Source organism: Scylla paramamosain, chromosome 15 (assembly GCF_035594125.1).
Source record: "Scylla paramamosain isolate STU-SP2022 chromosome 15, ASM3559412v1, whole genome shotgun sequence".
In the NCBI taxonomy this organism is placed as follows: Eukaryota; Metazoa; Arthropoda; class Malacostraca; order Decapoda; family Portunidae; genus Scylla; species Scylla paramamosain.
The window spans coordinates 1,646,094-1,668,656 of record NC_087165.1 but is presented as its reverse complement, the minus strand read 5'-3'; the positions used below and the strand labels follow the sequence as shown (position 1 = coordinate 1,668,656).

At 39.9% G+C, this 22,563-nt stretch overlaps 1 protein-coding gene across 1 annotated transcript in view; it reads right to left on the bottom strand.

Moving 5' to 3' along the window:
* LOC135107266 (uncharacterized) overlaps window positions 1–22,260 on the bottom strand; it is a 40,211-nt gene extending 17,951 nt beyond the window's left edge. The window contains exons 1-4 of the mRNA XM_064016927.1: window positions 22,113–22,260; window positions 660–773; window positions 366–461; window positions 103–217 (exon numbers count right to left, since the gene is read on the bottom strand). Coding sequence (XP_063872997.1) covers window positions 103–217; window positions 366–461; window positions 660–773; window positions 22,113–22,129 — 342 coding nt within the window. The 5' untranslated portion in view covers window positions 22,130–22,260. The remainder of the gene's footprint in view (window positions 1–102; window positions 218–365; window positions 462–659; window positions 774–22,112) is intronic.
* Window positions 22,261–22,563: the final 303 nt, after the last annotated feature.

Below are 22,563 nucleotides of genomic sequence, written 5' to 3'. Positions count from 1 at the left end.
AGGAAAAAAAGAGGAAAAACATAATTCTTAAATATGATTTCTAGGAGAAAGTACCAGTATTCCATAATGGATGGATGAACAAATAATGAGAAATATGTTAACCTTCTTTTTGCGATAGAAAGAAGAGCGGCAGTGCTTGGAGGGCATGGTGGGCAGCCTTGGTAGTTCCTCAGGTGGTTTGATGCCTCTCTTGTTGGTAGAGTTCACCATCCGTTTCCTACATGGGTGAGATGCATGTTAAATACGGTTGATGAAAGGCTGGGAGTGTGAGGGAGAAGAGAAAAACCTAACTCCTAGAGAGAATTTTTAGGAGGAAGTACTAGTATTTTGTGATGGATAGACGAACAAAAAGAGGAATACTGTACTGTTTTTTTGTGATCTCCACTGCAGTGCTTGGAAGGGGTAGTGATTCCTCTGGCAACCTGGCGTCTCTCTTGGGGGTGGAGGTCACTATGCGTGCCCTGCAAGGATGAGATGCATGTCAGGTACAAATGAACATGGAAAGAGGCTTCAAAGTAATTAAGCTAAGAGAGTTAGTGAATTAAGTGTGAGGGAGTGTGAGGGAGAAGAGAAGAAAACATAACTCCTAGAGAGGATTTTTAGGAGGAAGTACTAGTATTCCATAATGAATGAATGAACAAAAAGAGGAATATGTGAACCTTCTTTTAGTGATTTCCACTGCAGTGCTTGGAGGCTGCAGTGGAGATGGAAGGGGTAGTGATTCCTCTGGCAACCTGGTGCCTCTCTTGGGGGTGGAGGTCACCATGAGTGCCCTGCAAGGATGAGATGCACGTCAGGTACAAATGAACATGGTAAGAGGCTTCAAAGTAATTAAGCTAAGGGAGTTGGTGAATTAATTAACAATATTGTTGCGGTATTGGGGTGACGTTGGTGGTGCTGTACCACCGAGTGGTAAAGTTGGGTGTTGGCAGCACTGTAGTGAGCTGCTGGGTGGTAGTGAAGCTGGAGGCCACCAGTTGGCTAGAGCGCTAGCCAATCATCCACGAGCCAAGTCTATGCAGGGAACTGCTGCTGCCAGAGAGGCTGAGCTCGACCGTCTGCTACCTACACAACACGTGTGCTGATAAGCCAAGAAGATGCCCGCAATACACTCCCCTTGTGCTACATTACAACACTCTTCCCCCGCCGCTGCCACTATGTGATTCTGTGCCCCAAAGCACGCTGTGAGGATTGCGTGCCCTGGCAGCCTGAGACAGTGGCTACTGGGAGCTGAGGAGTGTGGGTGACAACTGTGTTGTCTGTAATAGTGCAGACTGTGAGTGGAGACAGTAAGTGACACCACCTCTGAGTCGTGATACTTTTGTGTGCTGTACTGCTGCACTGTGAGGTGAGACACATTACCCTGCGATAATAGACGCTTTGCTGAGTACGGCCATGTGGAGTGTGGTTTACTTGTCCTGTGACGTGTTAGTGTGCCTTGTGCCTTGTAGTGCTGCTCTGTGCTGTAAATAAAGACTGGAGTGCCAGTGAGATGGTGTCTCATTACCTTTCCCCTCTCAGTAGTCTGTAGAGTTCAGACAGGGACTGGGATGATTGGTACTTACATACAGTATATAAAGATAGATGATTTAATGAGTAATTACATAAATGCCAGATATAATGTCAGATCCCCATTAATTTACATTATGTCTGCTAAAGAGCCATTTATGGGGTGGCAAACCAGGCCATTATTTTTTAATATATAATTTACCATATAAAATATTTACTATGGCAATAGAGCAATCAATCTTGTGGACATATTCAAGTGTCTCTTTGTCTATTCACCCTTTGTTTCTGCTGGGACCCAAACAATCACATTTGTGGGGTAGTTATACTGTGTCATAGTTTTTGCTTGAAGACCCCACACATTTTTTCCTCACAATTCACTGCTGACAGCTTCAAAAGGTTCAAATCTGTCTTGTTGTAGTTACAGTGCAGTAATTTTGGAACTTCCTCATATCCACAGCTCAGAGTAATCTACAGCACGAAGTAATCAATTTTCCAGATTTTAGATATTATTGTAAAATCATCAATGATATCCTCTCTATCGATAGAGATCAAGTCTAAAATACTTGCCCTCTGTCTTTCCCTGTAGCAAGTAGGTTCCATTTGGTACCGAATAACGAAAATGATTATCACCTTCATGAAGGCTGTTATTGGTTGACTGTGTCCACCCTCACTTGAGTTCATGTCCCAATTAATTTCTGGATACTTGAAGTCCCCTATCATCATCAGGTTGGTAGATCTCAAATCAGTGACAACTTGAATAAGTTCCATGAACTTGATATAATTTTCTGAGAAACTACTACTATCCATTTCAAACCCTATGAGGCATTATTTTTCACAATTATGTTATAAACAAACTGTTGAATCAATATGACATTTTGGCAAAACTTTTTGAAGTGTCCCCTAATTCATGGAACTACAGTACACTGCCAAATGTGTTTCATTAAGGAGTTTATTTTTGTCTTTAAAGGCAAAGCCAGTAAAAGCCAAGTATACATTCTGACAAGGGGAGGTTTTACATGATGTAGTTGTGACATGTAAAGGGGATATGATGTTGGAGTAAGGTAAGAAAGGAAAGAGAGCTGATGAAGTAATACACACCACAACCACTCAGGGTTGGGAGAGAGAAAAAAAAAAAAGAAAGAAAGAAAAGAAAAGAAAACCTAATTAGGTTTTTGGGGCAAAAAAAAAAAAAATTTACATACGAAAATTTATTTTTATGTCATATTGATAAATAAGGTATATGTACATATACATAAATAAATAAGGTATATGTACATATACATAAAAAGTGTAAGGGCAGTCAAGCCTGACCCATTCATTTCCTGTACAGTACAAGTTAACATAGGCTTTGTCCAACTGGACCAACCTGCATCAGCACGACCTAAGCAAGTGTCTGTTTTTCATTAATAGAAAGTGTCAAAATCTTTCAAGATCTAACTCCCCTCATAACTTCTGGCAGCTAGTCAAAAACATCTCCAATAACTTTGCTTCTTCATCTATCCCTCCTTTATTTCAACCTGATGGCACCATTGCCATCTCATCTATCTCTAAAGATGAACTCTTCACTCAAACCTTTACTAAAAACTCTACCTTGGATGATTCAGGACTTGTTCCTCCCTCTCCTCCACCTTCTGACTACTTCATGCTACCCATTAAAATCTGTCACAGTGATGTTTTCCATGCCCTCATAGGCCTAATCCCTCAGGGTTCTGTCCTGTTACTCACTCTCTTCCTATTATTCATCAATGATCTTTTAAACCAAACTTCTTGTCCTATGCACTCATATGCTGATGATACCACCCTGAACTTTGCCATGTCTTTTCAAAGATGGTCAACCCTTCAGGAAGCAAACAGTTCACACAGGGAAGCCACAGAATGCCTGACTTCTAATCTCTCTAAAATTTCTGATTGGAGCAGAGCAAACTTAGTGTTGTTCAATGCCTCAAAAAGTCAATTTCTAATTTCTCCATCCATTAACTGAACACAACCTTCCAGACAACTATCCCATCTTCAATTACATTCAACTGTCCCCCTCTTTTACACTGAACATCCTTGGTCTGTCCTTTACTTACAATCCAAACTGGAAACTTCACATCTCATCTCTAGCTAAAACAGCTTCTGTGAAGTTAGACTTTCTGAATCATCTCCGCCAGATTTTCTCAGCCCCCCCAGCTGCTAATTCTGTACAGGGGTGGTATCTGCTCATGTATGGAGTATGCTTCACATAAATGGGTGGAAACAAAAGCTTTTCATCTTATCAATCCTTCTCCTCTAATTGACTGTCTTCAGCCTCTCTCTCTCATTACCACAATGCTGCATCTCTTGCTATCTCCTACCATTATTTTCATGCCAATTGCTCTTTTGATCTTGCTAACTGCATGCCTCCCCTCCTAACGTAGCCTCGCTGCACAAGACTTTCTTCTTTCTCTCACCCCTATTCTGTCCACCTCTCTAATGCAAGAGTTAACCAGTATTCTTAATCATTCATTCCTTTTTCTGGTAAACTTTGCTTCTTTATTTTTACCTTCCAATGATTTGAACTCTTTTGAGAGGGAGGTTTCCAGACACTTATCCTGTAATTTCTAATTACTGCTTTTGACTGTTCGGGGACCAGCACCTCAATGGGCTTTTTTTTTTTATTACACTTTTGCTGCTCCCTCCTGCATGAAAAAATAACAAAAAACATTTCAAACCTTGCTTCACTCTAGATTACTTCTTAATTGCTTATTTAAGCTGATTCAAATATTAATATTATGAATAAACAAAAAACAAATAAAATCCCAAAAAAAAAACAATAAACCCCCCTAAAAAAAACAGTGGGCTAGGTTTTTATTTTTTAAACCCAGGTTTTTTCTAACCCTGCAACCACTACTGTCTGAATGTCTACTTGGTGCTTGCCAGCCAGTTCATGCTCTTCCTTAATTTCTCATGGAGTGTGGTCTTTTCTTATACTCCTCTTGGAACATGTTTTTGTCACTATTTCCATTGTTCCTTCCTGTTTTCCTGTCTTTGTGGTACAGTTTCATTATCTCATCTCTGATCAACTTAGATGTGAAGGTAAGATGAATCAGTCTTGGCATTGGATTACCCGTTTCTTGGATCCTTCCAATGTGGTAGTGTTACAATGGTCCATAATCTATTTTTAATTCTTGTAAAAGATTTGTTATTTGTATCTTGTCATCCTTTCCTCCCTCCTTCCTGTCCTTTGTCCTATTTTCTGTTACACTAAAGACCATTAGATTACTTTCTTCTCACTCTCCCTTCCCCTTCAGCAATAAATTCCTTTACTTTAAATTCTAAAATGTCTTGTAAACTAGCTTTATGAGCATTCACCCTCCCAGCTGCTAACTCTGCAACCATTGTTACCTGTTCACTTGTAGAAGGCACTGGATGAGCAATCTGCTGAGATACTTCCCTTATAGGTTTTTAGAAGGAAACTAGCCATCTTGAATGATCAACTGCCTCAATTTTACGTCATCAAATTCCCTCTGCTGTGGTGAGTGTTCCCATGAGATGAGCTGCACTGCACCACAGCACCAGTTGCTTGCCCATAGCCATGCCAGAAGGTCATGCTGTTGGGTTCTGTGGTGTTTTCTCCTGCAGCGTCTCCTTTTCAGCAAGGCCACATCACCTGTTACGCAGGTACAGTGCCTACAATCCGTTATCTAAGTTTGGAGTGGATTGTGCCGTCCAAGTGTCTATTTTGTATGCTGCTGATTACCAGCAATCAAGCTTATGGCTTGTTATTGTTTTCGCTGGCCAGTGGCTGTTATCATGCTGTCCTCTGATTCAGGGGAAGAGTGGGCCTCTTTACCTCTTACTACCAGGGGGACCTGTAGATCTTCCAATGATCTTAGGGGCAGGGGCAGTAGCTCCAGTGAGGGTGCTGCTCTTGGCGCCAGCAGGAGGGTGGCCAAGCACTCATCTCGTCATGGGCCTTGCCTTTCAGGTGAAGTTAACACCCCCTCCTGCCCTCTTCCCGTGGCAACACATGCTTCAGTCCCTCCTTCCCAATGGAATGTGGTTCTGGACACTCTGGCAGAGCTGAGGGGTGAGATTGCCCAGTTAAAAGTGAACAGGCAGGCCCCTTTCCCCCCTTCATGGTTGCTGGAGGTGACTGCTGCTTCTTCCCCTCCACGGCCTCAAATGGTTAATGATGGTGCTGGCCCCTCTCATGGGCCGATTCGTTTCGGTTTCCCTGCTAGTTTCTTGGGATTTTTAGAGGCCAGTAGTGAGGTTGATGATGATTGTGTGCCGTGCCCAAGTGATAGTACCTTGCAGCTGGGTGCCAAGGCATTTGGCCTGCCTGAGACTGTTTCGGACGAAATTGACAGTAAGGTGGCAGACATAGCTTCCTGTTTGACAATGGTCTATGGGAGGACAACTACAAGTCTATCTGTGAAGATGAGATTGTAATGAGACCTTCCAATTGTCCTGCCCTTGCCCCAGTGGAGTCCAACCCTCTGATCCTGGATGCACTTAGGGGGAAGTTAAAAAGACTGATTTCTGCTTGAAGGAGGTTAACAAGGATATCCTGAGGGCAGCGACTACTATTACCAAGTCACTGTTAGTCCTCGATAAAGTGGCCCAGAAAGACAATCACCCAGTGGTGGCCCATGAAGTGGGCATGATCAATGATGTCCTGACCTTGTTGGGCAATGCCAACTTCAGGAATAATTTAGCAAGGCGTTGTGTCATGAAACGTGAAATTAATCACAGATTTACTCATCTTTGTACCAAGAAGGTAGCGATGGTAATGATGAATTGGTTCCTCTTTGGTGATGATATTCCATCCCCCAGTCTGTGAAGCATATCGAGGAATCCGTGAAGCTTAAGAATGCAATTACATCCAAGAAGCAGATCAAGAGGTTTTGGGGCCTCAGCTAACTTCAAGGGGTTCTCTTCAAGGTTCCAGCCTTATGGTCTTTGGAAGCTTCAGGGGTGATCAATGATCTTCCTCTGCATTCCTCAAAACAGACTCAAAAAATGCCAAGAGCCAGGGCAGCTTCAAGCCTCGGCAGTAAATCAGGCAAGTGAATGTTTTGTGGGTGGAAGGCTTCACTACTTTGCTCATGAATGGTGTTCCATTAATAGTGACCCTGTTATTTTGGATGTAGGAGAGCACTAACATCTAGATATTAATGAGGATGATATTACACATTTATTTCTTGGCAATCTTGAGTACAGGTTCAATAAAGCAGAGCAAGACATTATTAATGGGGAGATCAATAAATTGTTGGCACTTAAGGTCATTAAAGTTACACATAGGAAGAAAGAGCAAATTATCTCCCCCATTTTTCTGATGAAGAAAGAGAATGGGGAATATAGGATGGTTCTGAACTTAGAAAAACTGAATTCTTATATCCCATACAAACATTTTAAGATGAAGGACTTTGAACATGCCAACAGACTCATTAATGCAGGTGACTTTCTTGCTTCTGTGGATTCGAGACATGCCTACTATTTGATTAAGATTGCGAAAGAACAACAAAAGTTTCTGTTTCAATTGGCAAGGCATAACTAATCAATTCACTTGTCTCCCAAATGGGGTATCAGAAGACCCTAGGATCTTCACCAAGGTCATGAAGCTGGTTTACTCTTCTCTGAGGAATACGGGTCTCACAATCACCAGTTTCATTGACGACTCTCTTATCTGCAGTAGTTCAATGTCCGGTTGCCTTGTGGGCATGCATAATACTATTGCTCTCTTGAGGAAATTGGGCTTCTGTATCAATGAGAGCAAGTCAGTTCTGGTCCTAACTAAACGGATTGAATATCAAGGCAACATTATTGACACTGACAGCATGAAAATTTCCCTGACCAAACGTTGAGTAGTGTCTTTAGTGCAAGGTTGTGAGCCACTCTTGTGCAGGGACAAAGCTTCGATTAGACAAGTGGCCTGTGTCATTGGTCTTCTTGTTGCTGCCACTCCAGCGGATGTGCTCAGTAAACTTCACTACAGGAAACTTGAAAGAGCCAAAATTGATGCATTAAAGCAAGAACAGGGTAACTTTGATGCTAGGATGACCATTTCCGAGGAAATGAAGACAGAACTCCGATGGTGGTGCTCTAATGCTGCTGTTCAGGGCAGGGACATTTTTCTGTCAGCCGCGGACATTGAATTGTTCACAGATGCCTTCTCAGTTGGCTGGGGTGGTTACCTTAACCATCAGTCTACAGGTGGTAGTTGGTCTTTAGAGGAGAGCCTTTTACACATTAATGTGCTGGAGCTTAAAGCAATTTTGTTTACTCTTCAAACCTTTAGCCAGGAGTTAAGGGGTAAACACATTAAAGTCTTTTGCGATAACACTACGGCTGTAACCTATGGCAAGGAAATGGATAGCACCAAGTCACTACTCTGTAATGACAACTCCACTTTAATATTGGGCTGGTGTGAAATGTTGTTAACAATTTTTTTTTTTTTTTTATGTAGGAAGGACGCTGGCCAAGGGCAACAAAAATCCAATAAAAAAATATGCCCACTGAAATGCCAGTCCCATAAAAGGGTCAAAGCAGTGGTCAAAAATTGATGAATAAGTGTCTTGAAACCTCCCTCTTGAAGGAATTCAAGTCATAGGAAGGTGGAAATGCAGAAGCAGGCAGGGAGTTCCAGAGTTTACCAGAGAAAGGAATGAATGATTGAGAATACTGGTTAACTCTTGTGTTAGAGAGGTGGACAGAATAGGGGTGAGAGAAAGAAGAAAGTCTTGTGCAGCGAGGCCGCGGAAGGAGGGGAGGCATGCAGTTAGCAAGATCAGAAGAGCAGTTAGCATGAAAATAGCAGTAGAAGACAGCTAGATATGCAACATTGCAGCAGTGAGAGAGAGGCTGAAGACAGTCAGTTAGAGGAGAGGAGTTGATGAGACGAAAAGCTTTTGATTCCATCCTGTCTAGAAGAGCAGTATGAGTGGAACCGAGAAAAACTGGCGGAGACGTCTCAGAACACCTAACTTCATAGAAGCTGTTTTAGCTGGAGATGAGATGTGAAGTTTCCAGTTCAGATTATAAGTAAAGGACAGACCGAGGATGTTCAGTGTAGAAGAGGGGGACAGTTGAGTGTCATTGAAGAAGAGGGGATAGTTATCTGGAAGGTTGTGTCGAGTTGATAGATGGAGGAATTGAGTTTTTGAGGCATTGAACAATACCAAGTTTGCTCTGCCCCAATCAGAAATTTTAGAAAGATCAGAAGTCAAGCGTTCTGTGGCTTCCCTGCGTGATATGTTTACCTCCTGAAGGGTTGGACGTCTATGAAAAGACATGGAAAAGTGCAGGGTGGTATCATCAGCGTAGGAGGAGTGGATAGGACAAGAAGTTTGGTTTAGAAGATCATTAATGAATAATAAGAAGAGAGTGGGTGACAGGACAGAACCCTGAGGAACACCACTGTTAATAGATTTAGAAGAACAGTGACCATCTACCACAGCAGCAATAGAACGGTCAGAAAGGAAACTTGAGATGAAGTTACAGAGAGAAGGATAGAAACCGTAGGAGGGTAGTTTGGAAATCAAAGCTTTGTGCCAGACTCTATCAAAAGCTTTTGATATGTCCAAGGCAACAGCAAAAGTTTCACCAAAATATCTAAAAGAGGATGACCAAGACTCAGTAAGGAAAGCCAGAAGATCACCAGTAGAGCAGCCTTGACAGAGCCCATATTGGTGATCAGACAGAAGGTTGTGAAGTGATAGATGTTTAAGAATCTTCCTGTTGAGGATAGTTTCAAAAACTTTAGATAGGCAGGAAATTAAAGCAATAGGACGGTAGTTTGAGGGATTAGAACGGTCATCCTTTTTAGGAACAGGTTGAATGTAGGCAAACTTCCAGCAAGAAGGAAAGGTAGATGTTGACAGACATGTCCACATTTTTAGGCTGATCTGTGTTATCTTTAGCAACCCTTCTATTGATCTCTTTGCTTCCCAGCTGAACAAGCAGATCACCCCTTTCTGCTCCTGGAAACCCGACCCAGAAGCAGCTTACTTTGATGCCTTCTCTCTCAATTGGGCAAAGTTTGCACTTCCTTATCTTTTCCCACCTTTTTCATTGATCTCTAGGTGCTTGCAGAAAATGCAGGCAGAACAGGCAAAGGGGTGGATAGTGGTTCCGGTTTGGACGTCACAGCCATGGATGGGTATGCTACTCGGCAAGCTGATCGATTACCCCAGGCTGGTCAGGAAGTGGAGGGACATCTGACGCATTGTCCTCACCAGAAGGGAATTCCCTCATGAGGCACACTCAGTTGATGGCATGCCTTCTGTACGGGAGTCCCTCCAAGAGCGAGGCATAGCGCTCTGGACCCTTTTCTTGGACTGGCATTTCAGTGGGCTCTTTTTATTGGATTTTTGTTGCCCTTGGCCAGTGTCCCTCCTACAAAAAAAAAAAAAAAAAAAAAAGAGGGTGCAGATATCATCATGGCATCCTGGAAACCAGGTACAGAAAAACAGTACCGACCACATCTTAAGAGATGGTCACAATTTTGTTGTCGAAGGCACATCGATCCCCTTAATCCCACTGTGCCAATCATTATAAACTTCTTGACCTTTACTTTCCACAGGGGTGTGGGTTATAATTCTATCAACACAGCGAGAGGTGCACTCTCATCATTGGGCATTGTGGTAAATGGATTCCCCGGTAGGTAGCCATCCCTTTATGAACAGATTCTTAAAGGGGGTGTTCAACCTACAGCCTCCCAAGCCTCGGTACACCAAGATGTGGGGTGTCCAACCAGTACTTCACACACTTCTATGTACCCCTTGACTACACTTTCTTTAAAGGAACTCACACTCAAGCTAGTTATGCTGATGGCACTGACTCAGACAGCCAGAATACAAGACTCAGACAGCCAGAATACAAACACTTCACTCGCCTGTGCTTAACGGAATTCATATTGAAGAATCTTCTATCTCCATCCAGTTAGGGGACAACATTAAACAATGCAGACCTAACTTTAATATTCAAAGTGTTATTTTTAAGTCTTATGCAAAGGATGCTAGCCTCTGTGTGTGTGAGGCCCTGTGCACATACATTACCCAAACAGAGTTGCTCAGGCCCAACATCCCAAAGGCAGTGAATAAGTTAATCATCAGTTTTGTTAAACCTCACAAGCCTGTCTCTAAGGATACTATAGCAAGATGGATTAAAGTTATGTTGTGCAGGGCTGGGACTGACACCTCTATTTTCACAGCAGGCAGCATTAGATTGGCAGCGGCTTCAAAGGCAAAGGATTTGGTGGGCAAAGGATTTACCTATCAAATGTATCATGGCAAAAGCTGGGTGGACTCAACAGGCCACAGTTGCAAAATTTTATGATAAACAAATTGTTAAGGGATCAGACCCTTTTCAGGAGACTGTCTTTCACCTTGACTGTTGATGTCTCTTACTTGGGTGACTGGTGTTTTATATACAAATTGTTCATGTTAAGGGATCAGACCCTTTTCAGGAGACTGTCTTTCACCTTGACTGTTGATGTCTCTTACTTGGGTGACTGGTGTTTTATATACAAATTGTTCATGTTCCTCTATTTGTGATGTGGTTTGGGCCTTATTAGGTGTATTTAATAAGTTACTTGTAGGGTATAATTACTGGTTTTCTACATTTATACAAATCTCCCATGTTCCTTGGGCACAGTACAACTCATGTAACTGCCATTAATGAATGCTTTCTTTGCTCATTCATGTTTCTTTTCAACAATGCATGTGTTCTAGTGACAGGGGTCCAAATCAAGTAATTACATTCAGATACGACACTTATGTGGCTTCAAAACCTCATGGGAACGCTCATCACAGCACAGGAGATTTGATGACGTAAAATTTAAAAAGCATACAAGACTTGCCGTAGGTCATTTGAAGCATGCTTGTAATTTTACAAGGCAAATCATCTCTGCTGGGGGGAGCTTTCACATGCCCTCCTCTCCCCCCCTTTTCTTTCTTTTTTTGGCATTTTGTTATGGTCATTACAGGCCTAAATTTTGTGTCATGTGGGGTGATCATGGTCTTTAAAGTATGGTGCTGTGGCGCAGTGCAGCTAATCTCATGTGAAAGCTCCCACCAGCAGAGGTGATTTGCCTCATAAAACTGCATACTTCAACTGACCTACAGTAAGTATCTTATACTTTTTAAATTTTACTCAATATTTTCCACTTCATTGCTTGTTTCTTCTATTCCCTTTATATTCTCCAAGCTGTGTTCAGTTAGAGCCTTCACCTCATTCTTTAAGATCAGCTGATTCCCTGTAATGCCAACAAGCTGTGTGTTGTTATTTTTACTCCTCTTTTACATGAGCAATGCTATGAGCATGACTTATCCTCACTCACAACCTTTAATGCTCATACACTTTACTGAGCTGACTCCTGATTCCCAGACACTGCAGCTTAGTTATCATTACAGTGTCACAAACAAAATCAAAACTAAAACTATAATGGTGAACTTATATTATTTGACTATTCAAAGGCTTTTGAATAGTCAAATAATATAAATTCACCATTATAGTTTTAGTCCACCTATTTGGTGATGATCTTGTAAGTTAATATTAGCTGGTTCTTTGCTGATCTACCTGATCTAAACTTAAATTGGTCCTTAATAAAAAATCATGAGATTTAATATATTCATAGATAAATTGAGTGATTATATGTTCCATTGATTTGACACAAACTTAAGTTAGGGACACAGCTCTATAATTCAGGATGTCATAACAGGAGCCTTTCTTGAAAACTGGTATAACCTGGAATATTTTCCAAATCTAAGGTAAAGTGCCAATATTGTAGAAAAAATGGAAGTTTCATAAAAGTGAATACACCAATACAGAAATACAAGATATGAGGAGAATGGGGTAAATGCTGTCTGCAGCCAGAGAGCAAACTAGACAGTTGTCTAGTCTGCTAAATGCAAGCCTAACACTGTCAGTGGTAATGACAAGGTCTGAAATAGTACCATGAGATTCTTGATGTGGATCTTAGGACTCAGGAGTGCCTGATGTGTACAGAGATACAAAGGAGGTTGCGAATAATTCAGTCAGAGCATTGGCATCATGGACAACCTGCCTGGATGGAGACCTTAAGGGACCAATACTAGGTTTGCCTTTTTTTCCTCCAAATCTAATAAAACACTTTGGTATTGGAAAGAAGATAATTGTGAGAGATGCCTCATAGTTTGGTTGGTTATTAAAACAAAAAATTCTTCACAGGTGGTTAACATCTAGTTATTATTTTAGTGCCACATCAGCTTTATTAGAATTTCTGGGAAGGTTGTACATATGGTGTTATAACTTATCGAGGAAACACACAAATAAGAGGAAAAAATTATATCCCCAATTTTTTCTGCAGAGGAAAAAGGATGGAGGTTTTAGGATGATGCTTAATTACAAATATTTCAAAATAGAAAATTTCAAACAGGCAATTTGGCTTATTAACAAGGGTAATTACATGACCTCAGTTGATCTAGCATACTACTCTGTCAAAGTAACTGAAGAGCAACAAAAATTTCTTTGCTTTAAATGGCAAGAAATATTTATCAGTTTACCCATCTTCCTAATGGGACTGCAAAAGGTCTATGTCTGTTCACCAAACTAATGAAACCTGCACTGAGAGAGATCAGATACACCATTACCAGTTTCACTGACAACACACTTATATCCCACAGTTCATTAGAATGCTATGAGTATACATTCAACAGTGGAAGTTAAGAAATCAGGGATTCTGTATAAATGATAATAAATCTGTCCTAATATCTACAAAAAGTTTGAAATATTTGGGGAATGTCACTGATTCAGAGACAACGACAGTTACCTTACCTGAATGGAGGAAAGAGAAAATAGTTTGAAGTTGCAAACATTCAGCTATTTCATAGTAATAAAGACAAAATCTGGAATGTGACCAAAGTAACTGGGCTTTTAGTTGCTGCAATTCCAGCAGTAGAACTGTAGAAACTACATTATAGAAAGTTGAGAACTGCTAAAATTTCAGATTTAGAGAAAGAAAAAGGTAACTTTAAGAAATGGATGGCTATCACATATAAAATGAAAACAGATCTGATTTGGTGGATAAATCATATTGCAGCGCAATACATAAAAAACCTACAGGTCAGGTACAGAAATAGACTTATATAATGATGTGTCAAATTTAGGTTGGGGTAGTTACCTAAATCATCAGAAAATTAATGGAAGATGATCAACAGTAGAAAAGAAATGCACATCAATTCAAAGGAACTCAAAGCCATTTTACTGGTAGTGAAAGCAATTGCACATCAGATCAAAGAGAAACACATTAAGATATTTTGTGATAAGAAGACTGCAGTGAATTACGTAAATGAAATGGGAGGCACAAAATCTACATGTAATAACATGTACCTCAAAATTTGGAAATGGTGTGCAATAAATGATATTTCAATTACATGCTCTCACATAACTGGTAAAGTTAATTTCATGGTAGACACTGCATCTTGAAAGTTTAATGACAGACATGAATGGAAATTGAATGAGGCCATTTTTTGAGAACTTTGCAGAATTTTTGGAGTCCCAAGCACTGATATATTTGCCTGAAGACTGAATAAACAAATACCTTGTTTTTTTTCAAGGAAACCTAACCTGAAACCAGAATACTTTGATGGTTTTCAATAAGATATTCACAGTTTAATCTAATCTACATTTTTCCCCCCTTTTGCCTTGATTGCCAGATACCTTCAGAAAAGTGATTGATTGTGCCACTGTGGACATCCCAGTCATGGATGGGGACTCTACTCACGATGCTCATCAAAGAACCATGGCTAATAATGAGATAGAAGAATGTGTTGTGGCAGCCACTGATAGCAGATGAACACCCCATAATGAAACACGCTAGGCTGATGGCATGTCTACTGTCTGGCAACAGCTGTGAAAACATGGCATACCTGCAGCAGGTACAGACATTATCATGGCTTCCTTGAGACCAATGACTGGAAAACAGTATTGCCCACATGTCAACAAATGGATACAATTTTGTGGAAGATGGCACATTAATCCCCTTAGTCCTGATAAAACAGATATTGTAAATTTCTTCTCAAACACTTTTCCAGAGAGGTGGGGGCTATGACTCTGTCAACACAGTAAGGGGAGCTCTCCCCTCACTAGGGATAGTTGTGGTGTGGACAGCTGCAGAGTGGGAAACTACCCTCTTGTCAACAGGGCTCTTGAGAGGGGTATTCAACTTGAGACCATCAAAACCTAGATATACAGAGACCTGGAATGTCAAGCTGGTGCTGCAGAAACTGAGAACTATGGAATCATTATGCAATCTTTTCTTAAAAGACCTAACACTAAAACTAGTGATGCTAATGATACTCATGCAAGAAGCCAGAGTGCAAACATTACATTTGTCAATGTTAAAGAACTTTAGCATTGGCATGGATTGATTCAATTTGTGTTTGGTTAGGGGGCAATATTGAATAATGTAAGCCAAAATCCAATGTGCAGTTTGTGAGGTTTTAAGGCATACACTAAAGATAAAAAAGACTGTGTGTGTATAAAACATTGAAAATGTACCCTGAACAGACTGAACACTTAGGATATAGGGTGGGTCAAGAAAATAGGCAACTACTCATTAGTGTTATGAAGCCACACAAAAATGTAACAAAAGACAGTGTTGCAAGATGGATTAGGTTAATGCTTGATATGTCAGGAGCAGACATAGGAAAGTACTCAGCTGGTTGTGTTTGGCCAGCTACAGCGTCAAAGACTAAGGCCATGGCTGTAAAGATTACACACATCATGGCAAAGGTTGGATGGTCAAGGGCAACCATCTTGCCAAGCATTGAGACAAGGTAATAGTTCAGGAACTTGACACATTCCAAGAAGCAAAACTAGAATAGTGAGGAGGTTCTTATTGTCACAATTCTTTTGGAAAACACTGAATTTTGTGAATTTCCTACAAAACAAGGGATTTTGGCTCATGGTTGTTTTATTTCACCAAACTCACATACAGTGATACCTCAGTATATGTCCTTAATCTGTTCCAGATCCTTGGACTTACACCAAACAGGATGTATATCAAACAAATTTTCCGATATGAAATAAAAGGAAAATTATTAATCCATTCCTATGAAAAAAATAAATAAATATTGCTATTGGCATATTATACAGTATATTGATGAGGCTGTATAAAATAATTTAAACACTGCTTAATACTAAAATACATACCATATCTGATGACATATAAGACGTACTCCCTTTTCAGCAGGGCATATTCAGGAAAAAAAAAAAAATTTTATGTATGCATGTAATGTTTAAAGCAAGTTAGCAGAACAGCTGAACAAAAAGCAAGCAATAACAATAGTAAAAAATCAATATCCTACATGATTGCAGTAACAAAACAAAGGTAGCAGCCTAGTCATTGAGGCGAGGCAAAGAACACAGCCCAGCTGCCGAGATGTCAACAACACACTAAACAGGTTGCGTTTTCATTTTCAACATTTACTTACATCATATTATGCTTGAAAAATACCTATACACTTATACGGTGGTGTAAATCTTCGGCTGTACAGGTGAAGAAAATTTCAAAATTAAATCTATGGGAGGCCTCACATTCGCATATAAGATGTAGGGTAATTTTTTGAGCCATAAAAAAAAAAAAAAAAAGTGGGTCTTATATGCCATCAAATACAGTATTCCAAAGCACACATATACTGAGATACCACTGTACATACAATTTCAAGATGTCACATACAATACCTGCATGGCTTCAAAACCTCATTGCAAAACAGACTGTAGCAGAGAAGTCATTTCCTGAAGTAAAATTGATGGAGTACATGAGACTTACCATAGGTCAGTTGAAGCTGATTTGCATCATAAAACTTGAAGCACACTTAATGTGACCTGCAGTAAGTCTCATGTACTTCATCCCATTGTTTTGTTAGTTTTTTTTTTCCCCTTTTAGAAAAGATGGTGGTTTCACAAGCCCGCAGGGTTAAAAAGGAGGTGGAAGAGATTTCGTTGCCACAAATCTGTCAATTAACTGAGTTAAGATGTCTACAAAGCAGATTCAGTATTTTGGTCAAATCTTACAAGAAAATAATAAATTTCACCATAGTTGCATCTGAGTTCAATCTAATGAGGGATTATTTAATATTACTGGGTGTACCCTGAAAGATATATTCAGTTGAAACTGGGCCATGGCCACAGTTGGGGATGAGAGGTAGTACATGAATTTCATTAGGTCAGTTTCTGAGATACAAACAAGTCATGCCTGATAGAGGAAATGTAGGTTCTTTGACTAAATGCTGACCTCTAAGGAGGAAAGCAATAAAAAATAATGAATCAAGATGAGAGAGGCTTCTACAAGTTAAATTTATATTTCAACTGGGACACTTGGTGTTGGAAGGATGAATTCTGCAAAATGAGGTTTTGAGTTACTGGGATTTGAAATATTACCTCAGCACAAATTCCTTTACTGTTGTGCGGGCGAACCCAACAATATGCCGTTTTGTGATATTTTCTAATATGTTTTAACATCTTTGTAACTAATTTCATGAATATAATTAATTTTCTAATTAATACATGCGGATGAAATTTGTCTTTATTGTGAAAGTATGTATCATTATAAATCATGATAAAATATGTCTGTTGTGTCATTAAGGGATTGTCTGTATCAGGTTGATTTTGTATGTAATTCCACTGAATTTGTGACCACACTTCATCACTCATTTTTGTTTATCACATGCATGCCAGGTGATGTAGGTGGAATGAAGGATGATGACTTCCCAGTCTGATGGAGCCAGCACTGAATGCAGAGACCATATGGTGAAAGTATGACTTGACGATGACCATTTGGATCCTGGGGTCCTCCTATTTGTGTACTGTGATCAGGTATGTCTTTGGGTGTAGTCATGTTTATGTATTGGCTGTTTGGGGATTTTGTGAGGGATGTTGTTAGATCCAGTGTCAACCATATGGGTTAGTGTTAAACCAATCTTAAAAACTGGAAATATCTGATGTTCTCATGATATCATTATGAAAACAGATTTGATATTAGTGTGTGCTAAGAGGTGGTTGTGGTTGAAGGGACTTTGTTTTCATTATGAGTTGATGCCTTATTTAGGGTACCTGTGGGGATGAGCAGACTTAGGGTCATTCGATGTTTAAAACTATGCAACACACAGGTGTTTGTGTTGATTATAGCCACTGTAACTTGCCTTATAATTAAATATTACATACTTTTGTCTCCACATGGTGTCTTGTGAGTATTCATTGGTGTGAAGGACTGAACTTGTGTTTGAGCTCTATAAATTTTACAAAATTGTTTGTCTATGTACAACTGATCAGTCTTTTATGGGTGATAATGCAAACTGTCATTGACTATGCAGGACCATGTCAGTGTTATGTTAACATTACTCTGAATCTGGACATTGAGTTACTATTTCCTTAGGAATTTTACTGTCTTGTTGTCTGTTCATGTCAGTGATTGCAACGTGTTGAACTGCATACATTCACCCCGGCTGTGGGGTGTGGTGATGTTGGGATCTGCTCTACTGCTCATTTCCATAGATCAGTGTTATCAATATTGTGAGTAAATAATCCATGATTTGAGTGTGTTTGCGCTTCATATTCCTGGTATTTGTTTGATCTCTTCATTATACATTCCACAAAGCTAAATTATGTGATTGCATATAAATTTTACTGTTCAATAATGTTACATTTTATATGATTATATGATACTTTATATTAGTAATGAACTGGTTTAGAATATGCTGTTCAGTAATTATTCTATTTTCTTATATCATGATGAATCAATTTTGGGGTGTTTCCAGTGTGACTGGGGGTTAAGGGGTTTTGAGCCAATATTGTGCAAGGTTTGGTGAGTAATGTAATGTGCATCTTAGCAAGTAACTGATCCTCTTGTAGGTTGAATCTTGCTATTCTATTTTCTTGTATTATAACGAGTCAGTTTTGGGGTATGTTTTCTATGTGATTGGGAGTTAATGGGTTTTGAGCTAATATTGTGCAAGGTTTGACAAGTATTGTAATATGCATCTTAGCAATTAACTAATCCTTTTGTAGGTTGAATCCTGCTTCAATAAATGGAGCTAACTCAACAACAAATTTGGTGTGCCACAAAAACAATGTATAACTAATAAAATGTCATTTTTTCATGTGTTTAATAGTCTTTAAATAAAAAAGTTATTACTATTTCAATGCTAAGTAACTATACAAAAATGTAGGATTCGAACTCATTTGTTTTTATAGACTAGTTTGTCAAAACACTCACACTTGCATGGCTCACCAAATTTCACACTTAGGAACATTTTTCTTGTTCCAGTAGCTTGAGTAGCCCTGGTAAAGATTGCATTTTTTTTTCTTTTTTTTTACGTTCCTTTCCCAGGTCTTAGGTTCTTACTTCTTCCTGGAATGTCCATGTGACTCATGGTCACTATCATTGCTCACATTTTCAATTCAGGTGATATTCACAGGTAATTTTTCATAAATTTAATGATTTATGAGCAAATACAAAGGCACTGTCTGTGTTTGGTAGACTAGCAGGACGTGCTCACATCTGATTGGCTGTGTGGAAGGTGTGGCATGATGTCAGAGTGCTGCTGAGGTATGACAATACTGTGAGACATGACCTGGCATATCCTGGTTTAAAGGCAGGGTTTGCCCAGCTGGGGCACTGGCCTTATGCTCAGAGTTCTTGGAGCGACACTGAGTTCCTGTCCTGTTATAAATCAAATCTCTGTGTATAGGGATTATCGAAAGCTCTTTCAAAATTCCTTAATTCAAAAGTGTTTGAAAGTAGCAGCTATCTATCACCATCATCACATACACAATAAGCAGTTGAAAAATATTGAAAAAATAATTGTGTAAGTAAAAATGTACTTGTACCTAAACTCGAGTACAGCACAAAGTACACATACTTGGACTCAAGTTCAAGTATAAAATAGAATACTTGTACTTGGACTTGTGATATTGTAATGTAAATGTACTTCAATTAAGTAGAAAATAATATACTCTAAGAATAAAGTGAAGATGATATTCATATAAATAATCACAGAGAAGGCCCTAGAAAGTTGCATTAAAAGGGTTAAGGCCATTCAGCTCAAGTACTATGGAAAAGAGAGTTCCATGTACCAACCATATGCATTAAGAAGAAACACCTGTGACACTCAAGTGTGCAAGGACTATGAACAAGTTTACATGCATGGCCACTGTACCCATTTCTGGTGCTTAATGGAACAATTTGGTAGAGTCAAAGGGGCAGCATCATGCAAGGTCTTCCAACAATCAATAAGATCAGCCCACAATATCCTACCATGCACATAAAAGAGATCCAGTGCTTTAAGCCTTTCCCCATAGGAAAGATCCTCCAAGCCCTCTTCATTTCTTGTCCACCTTTGTTGGATCAAATCCAGCAGCTTATTGTCCCTAAATGTAGCCAGTGTTCCACGCTACTCAACTGTACTCATATGTGCAATGCATAAAGATATAATATCCTGAGAGCTGCAAACTAATGAGTTGAGTAAATCAGAAGCAACATTTTCTGATTTATCAGTCACCATGTCTTTATGTTTTTTTTTTTTTTTTTATGTAGGAAGGATAGTGGCCAAGGGCAACAAAAATCTAATAAAAAAATGCCACTGAAATGCCAGTCCCATAAAAGGGTCAAAGCAGTGGTCAAAAATTGGTGGATAAGTGTCTTGAAACCTCCCTCTTGAAGGAATTCAAGTCATAGGAAGGTGGAAATACAGAAGCAGGCAGGGAGTTCCAGAGTTTACCAGAGAAAGGGATGAATGATTGAGAATACTGGTTAACTCTTGCGTTAGAGAGGTGGACAGAATAGGGGTGAGAGAAAGAAGAAAGTCTTGTGCAGCGAGGCCGCGGAAGGAGGGGAGGCATGCAGTTAGCAAGATCAAAAGAGCAGTAAGCATGAAAATAGCAGTAGAAGACAGCTAGATATGCAACATTGCGGCGGTGAGTGAGAGGCTGAAGACAGTCAGTTAGAGGAGAGGAGTTGATGAGACGAAAAGCTTTTGATTCCACCCTGTCTAGAAGAGCAGTATGAGTGGAACCCCCCCAGACATGTGAAGCATACTCCATACATGGACGGATAAGGCCCTTATACAGAGTTAGCAGCTGAGGGGGTGAGAAAAACTGGCGGAGACGTCTCAGAACACCTAACTTTATAGAAGCTGTTTTAGCTAGAGATGAGATGTGAAGTTTCCAGTTCAGGTTATAAGTAAAGGACAGACCGAGGATGTTCAGTGTAGAAGAGGGGGACAGTTGAGTGTCATTGAAGAAGAGGGGATAGTTGTCTGGAAGGTTGTGTCGAGTTGATAGATGGAGGAATTGAGTTTTTGAGGCATTGAACAATACCAAGTTTGCTCTGCCCCAATCAGAAATTTTTGAAAGATCAGAAGTCAGGCGTTCTGTGGCTTCCCTGTGTGATATGTTTACCACTATGGTCATAAAACTTCAGCTTAGTATCAACCTAAATTCATAAGTCTTTGGTCAAATTAGTAAATGGTATAGGATTGTTGCCAATATAAAAATTATTGTGTGGTTCATGCAGAGCTAGACCTCTATCAAATTTTAGTGTAATACATATATCTGGGAGAAGGAAAAGACCCCATAACTTTACAACCACATTCAAATCATCAGTATCCTGCTGGAGAGAGAGAGAGAGAGAGAGAGAGAGAGAGAGAGAGAGAGAGAGAGAGAGAGAGAGAGAGAGAGAGAGAGAGAGAGAGAGAGAGAGAGAGAGAGAGAGAGAGAAAATGAACAGTAATAATGAGTTTTCAGATCCTGTGCAAAAATTTTGCATTAGCAATGTAAAGATGTAGCTAAATGGTTTATATCTATTTGAAAAAGAGCAGGCCCCCAGGCTGAACCTTGAAGGACACCACTAAATACCATGGGCGGTCGAGGGTAACGAAGCTCCCCAGTTGGGTTAGTGTCCCTAAAGGGAGGAGGGAGTCCAGGGGCAGTTATGTTACGTTTGCGCTAGTTTTTCAGGAAATGTTCAAAAGTGGAAGTTATACTTATTACATTTTAAAAAATCTGAAAGCCTATATTTCATTTAATCTCTTCTCTACCACCCAAAACCCCCCAATGCCCACAGGACAACTTGTTTGAGGGGTTTGCTGACACCACATTTCAGTATGTTCAATACATAAAGATGCATGCCATGAGCGTTAACACCCCCTCAGCATCACATCAAAATATTTAAAAACCCCTTATTGCAATATATCAGGTGTTTTATTGTTTATGGAAGTCTTACTAATACAATGTCTAACTTTTAAAGATATATGTTTAATATCCAGGACAAGCATGGGTAGCAAGCCTACAACACCGGAAGGCGAGAGCTCAGGGATGGTGTTACAATGATCAGATCCTTGAAGCACGCCTGTATTTCTCCTCCTTCCTCATTGTAACTGTTATCTTACTTATAACTGGTGAGCAATGCTCCTCAGGTGTTGACGAAGTAACTTTCATGACCGGCTGCAGGTTCACATGGGTTAAAATAAAACATACGCCATATTAAGATTCACCACTGTTCTGTCTTTTGACTGTTTTATCTGAAATTCCAAAGCACCAAGAGGACCATTAACTTACTCTAACACACCCATATATCTATGAACACTGCCACTTACCTTGATCTTGTAATCATTATACTTATCTTGCACTCGCAAGTCTTCAGGTGAAGTCTGGCCAGCCCAGGATGGTCTTGCTTTGCCGGTGTCGTGTGAAATCTCTCCTGGTTCCAAATTCTCCCACCGGGTGACGCCACTCGTCGTAAACCGTGACTTGTTGTCAATATCCATATTCTTATTTGTTTGATGCTTGTTTAGAGTAATAAATTTATCAAGTCAAATAAAATCAAAAGGCTTTAAAAATCGTTAAATATACTGACAAAATCAACAAATTGGCAACTCTGCCGCAGGGCAGGCCAACAGGGCGCATGTTGCATCCAGCCAACCAGTCTCGAACGTGTGAGGCTCTGGAAAAAGAAAAAAAAAAAAATCCACACGCGTGCCTTGCCATATTTCAGCCGAATTTCATTCATACCTTAAAATTACCTTAATTACCTTGCACTTTTCGTCA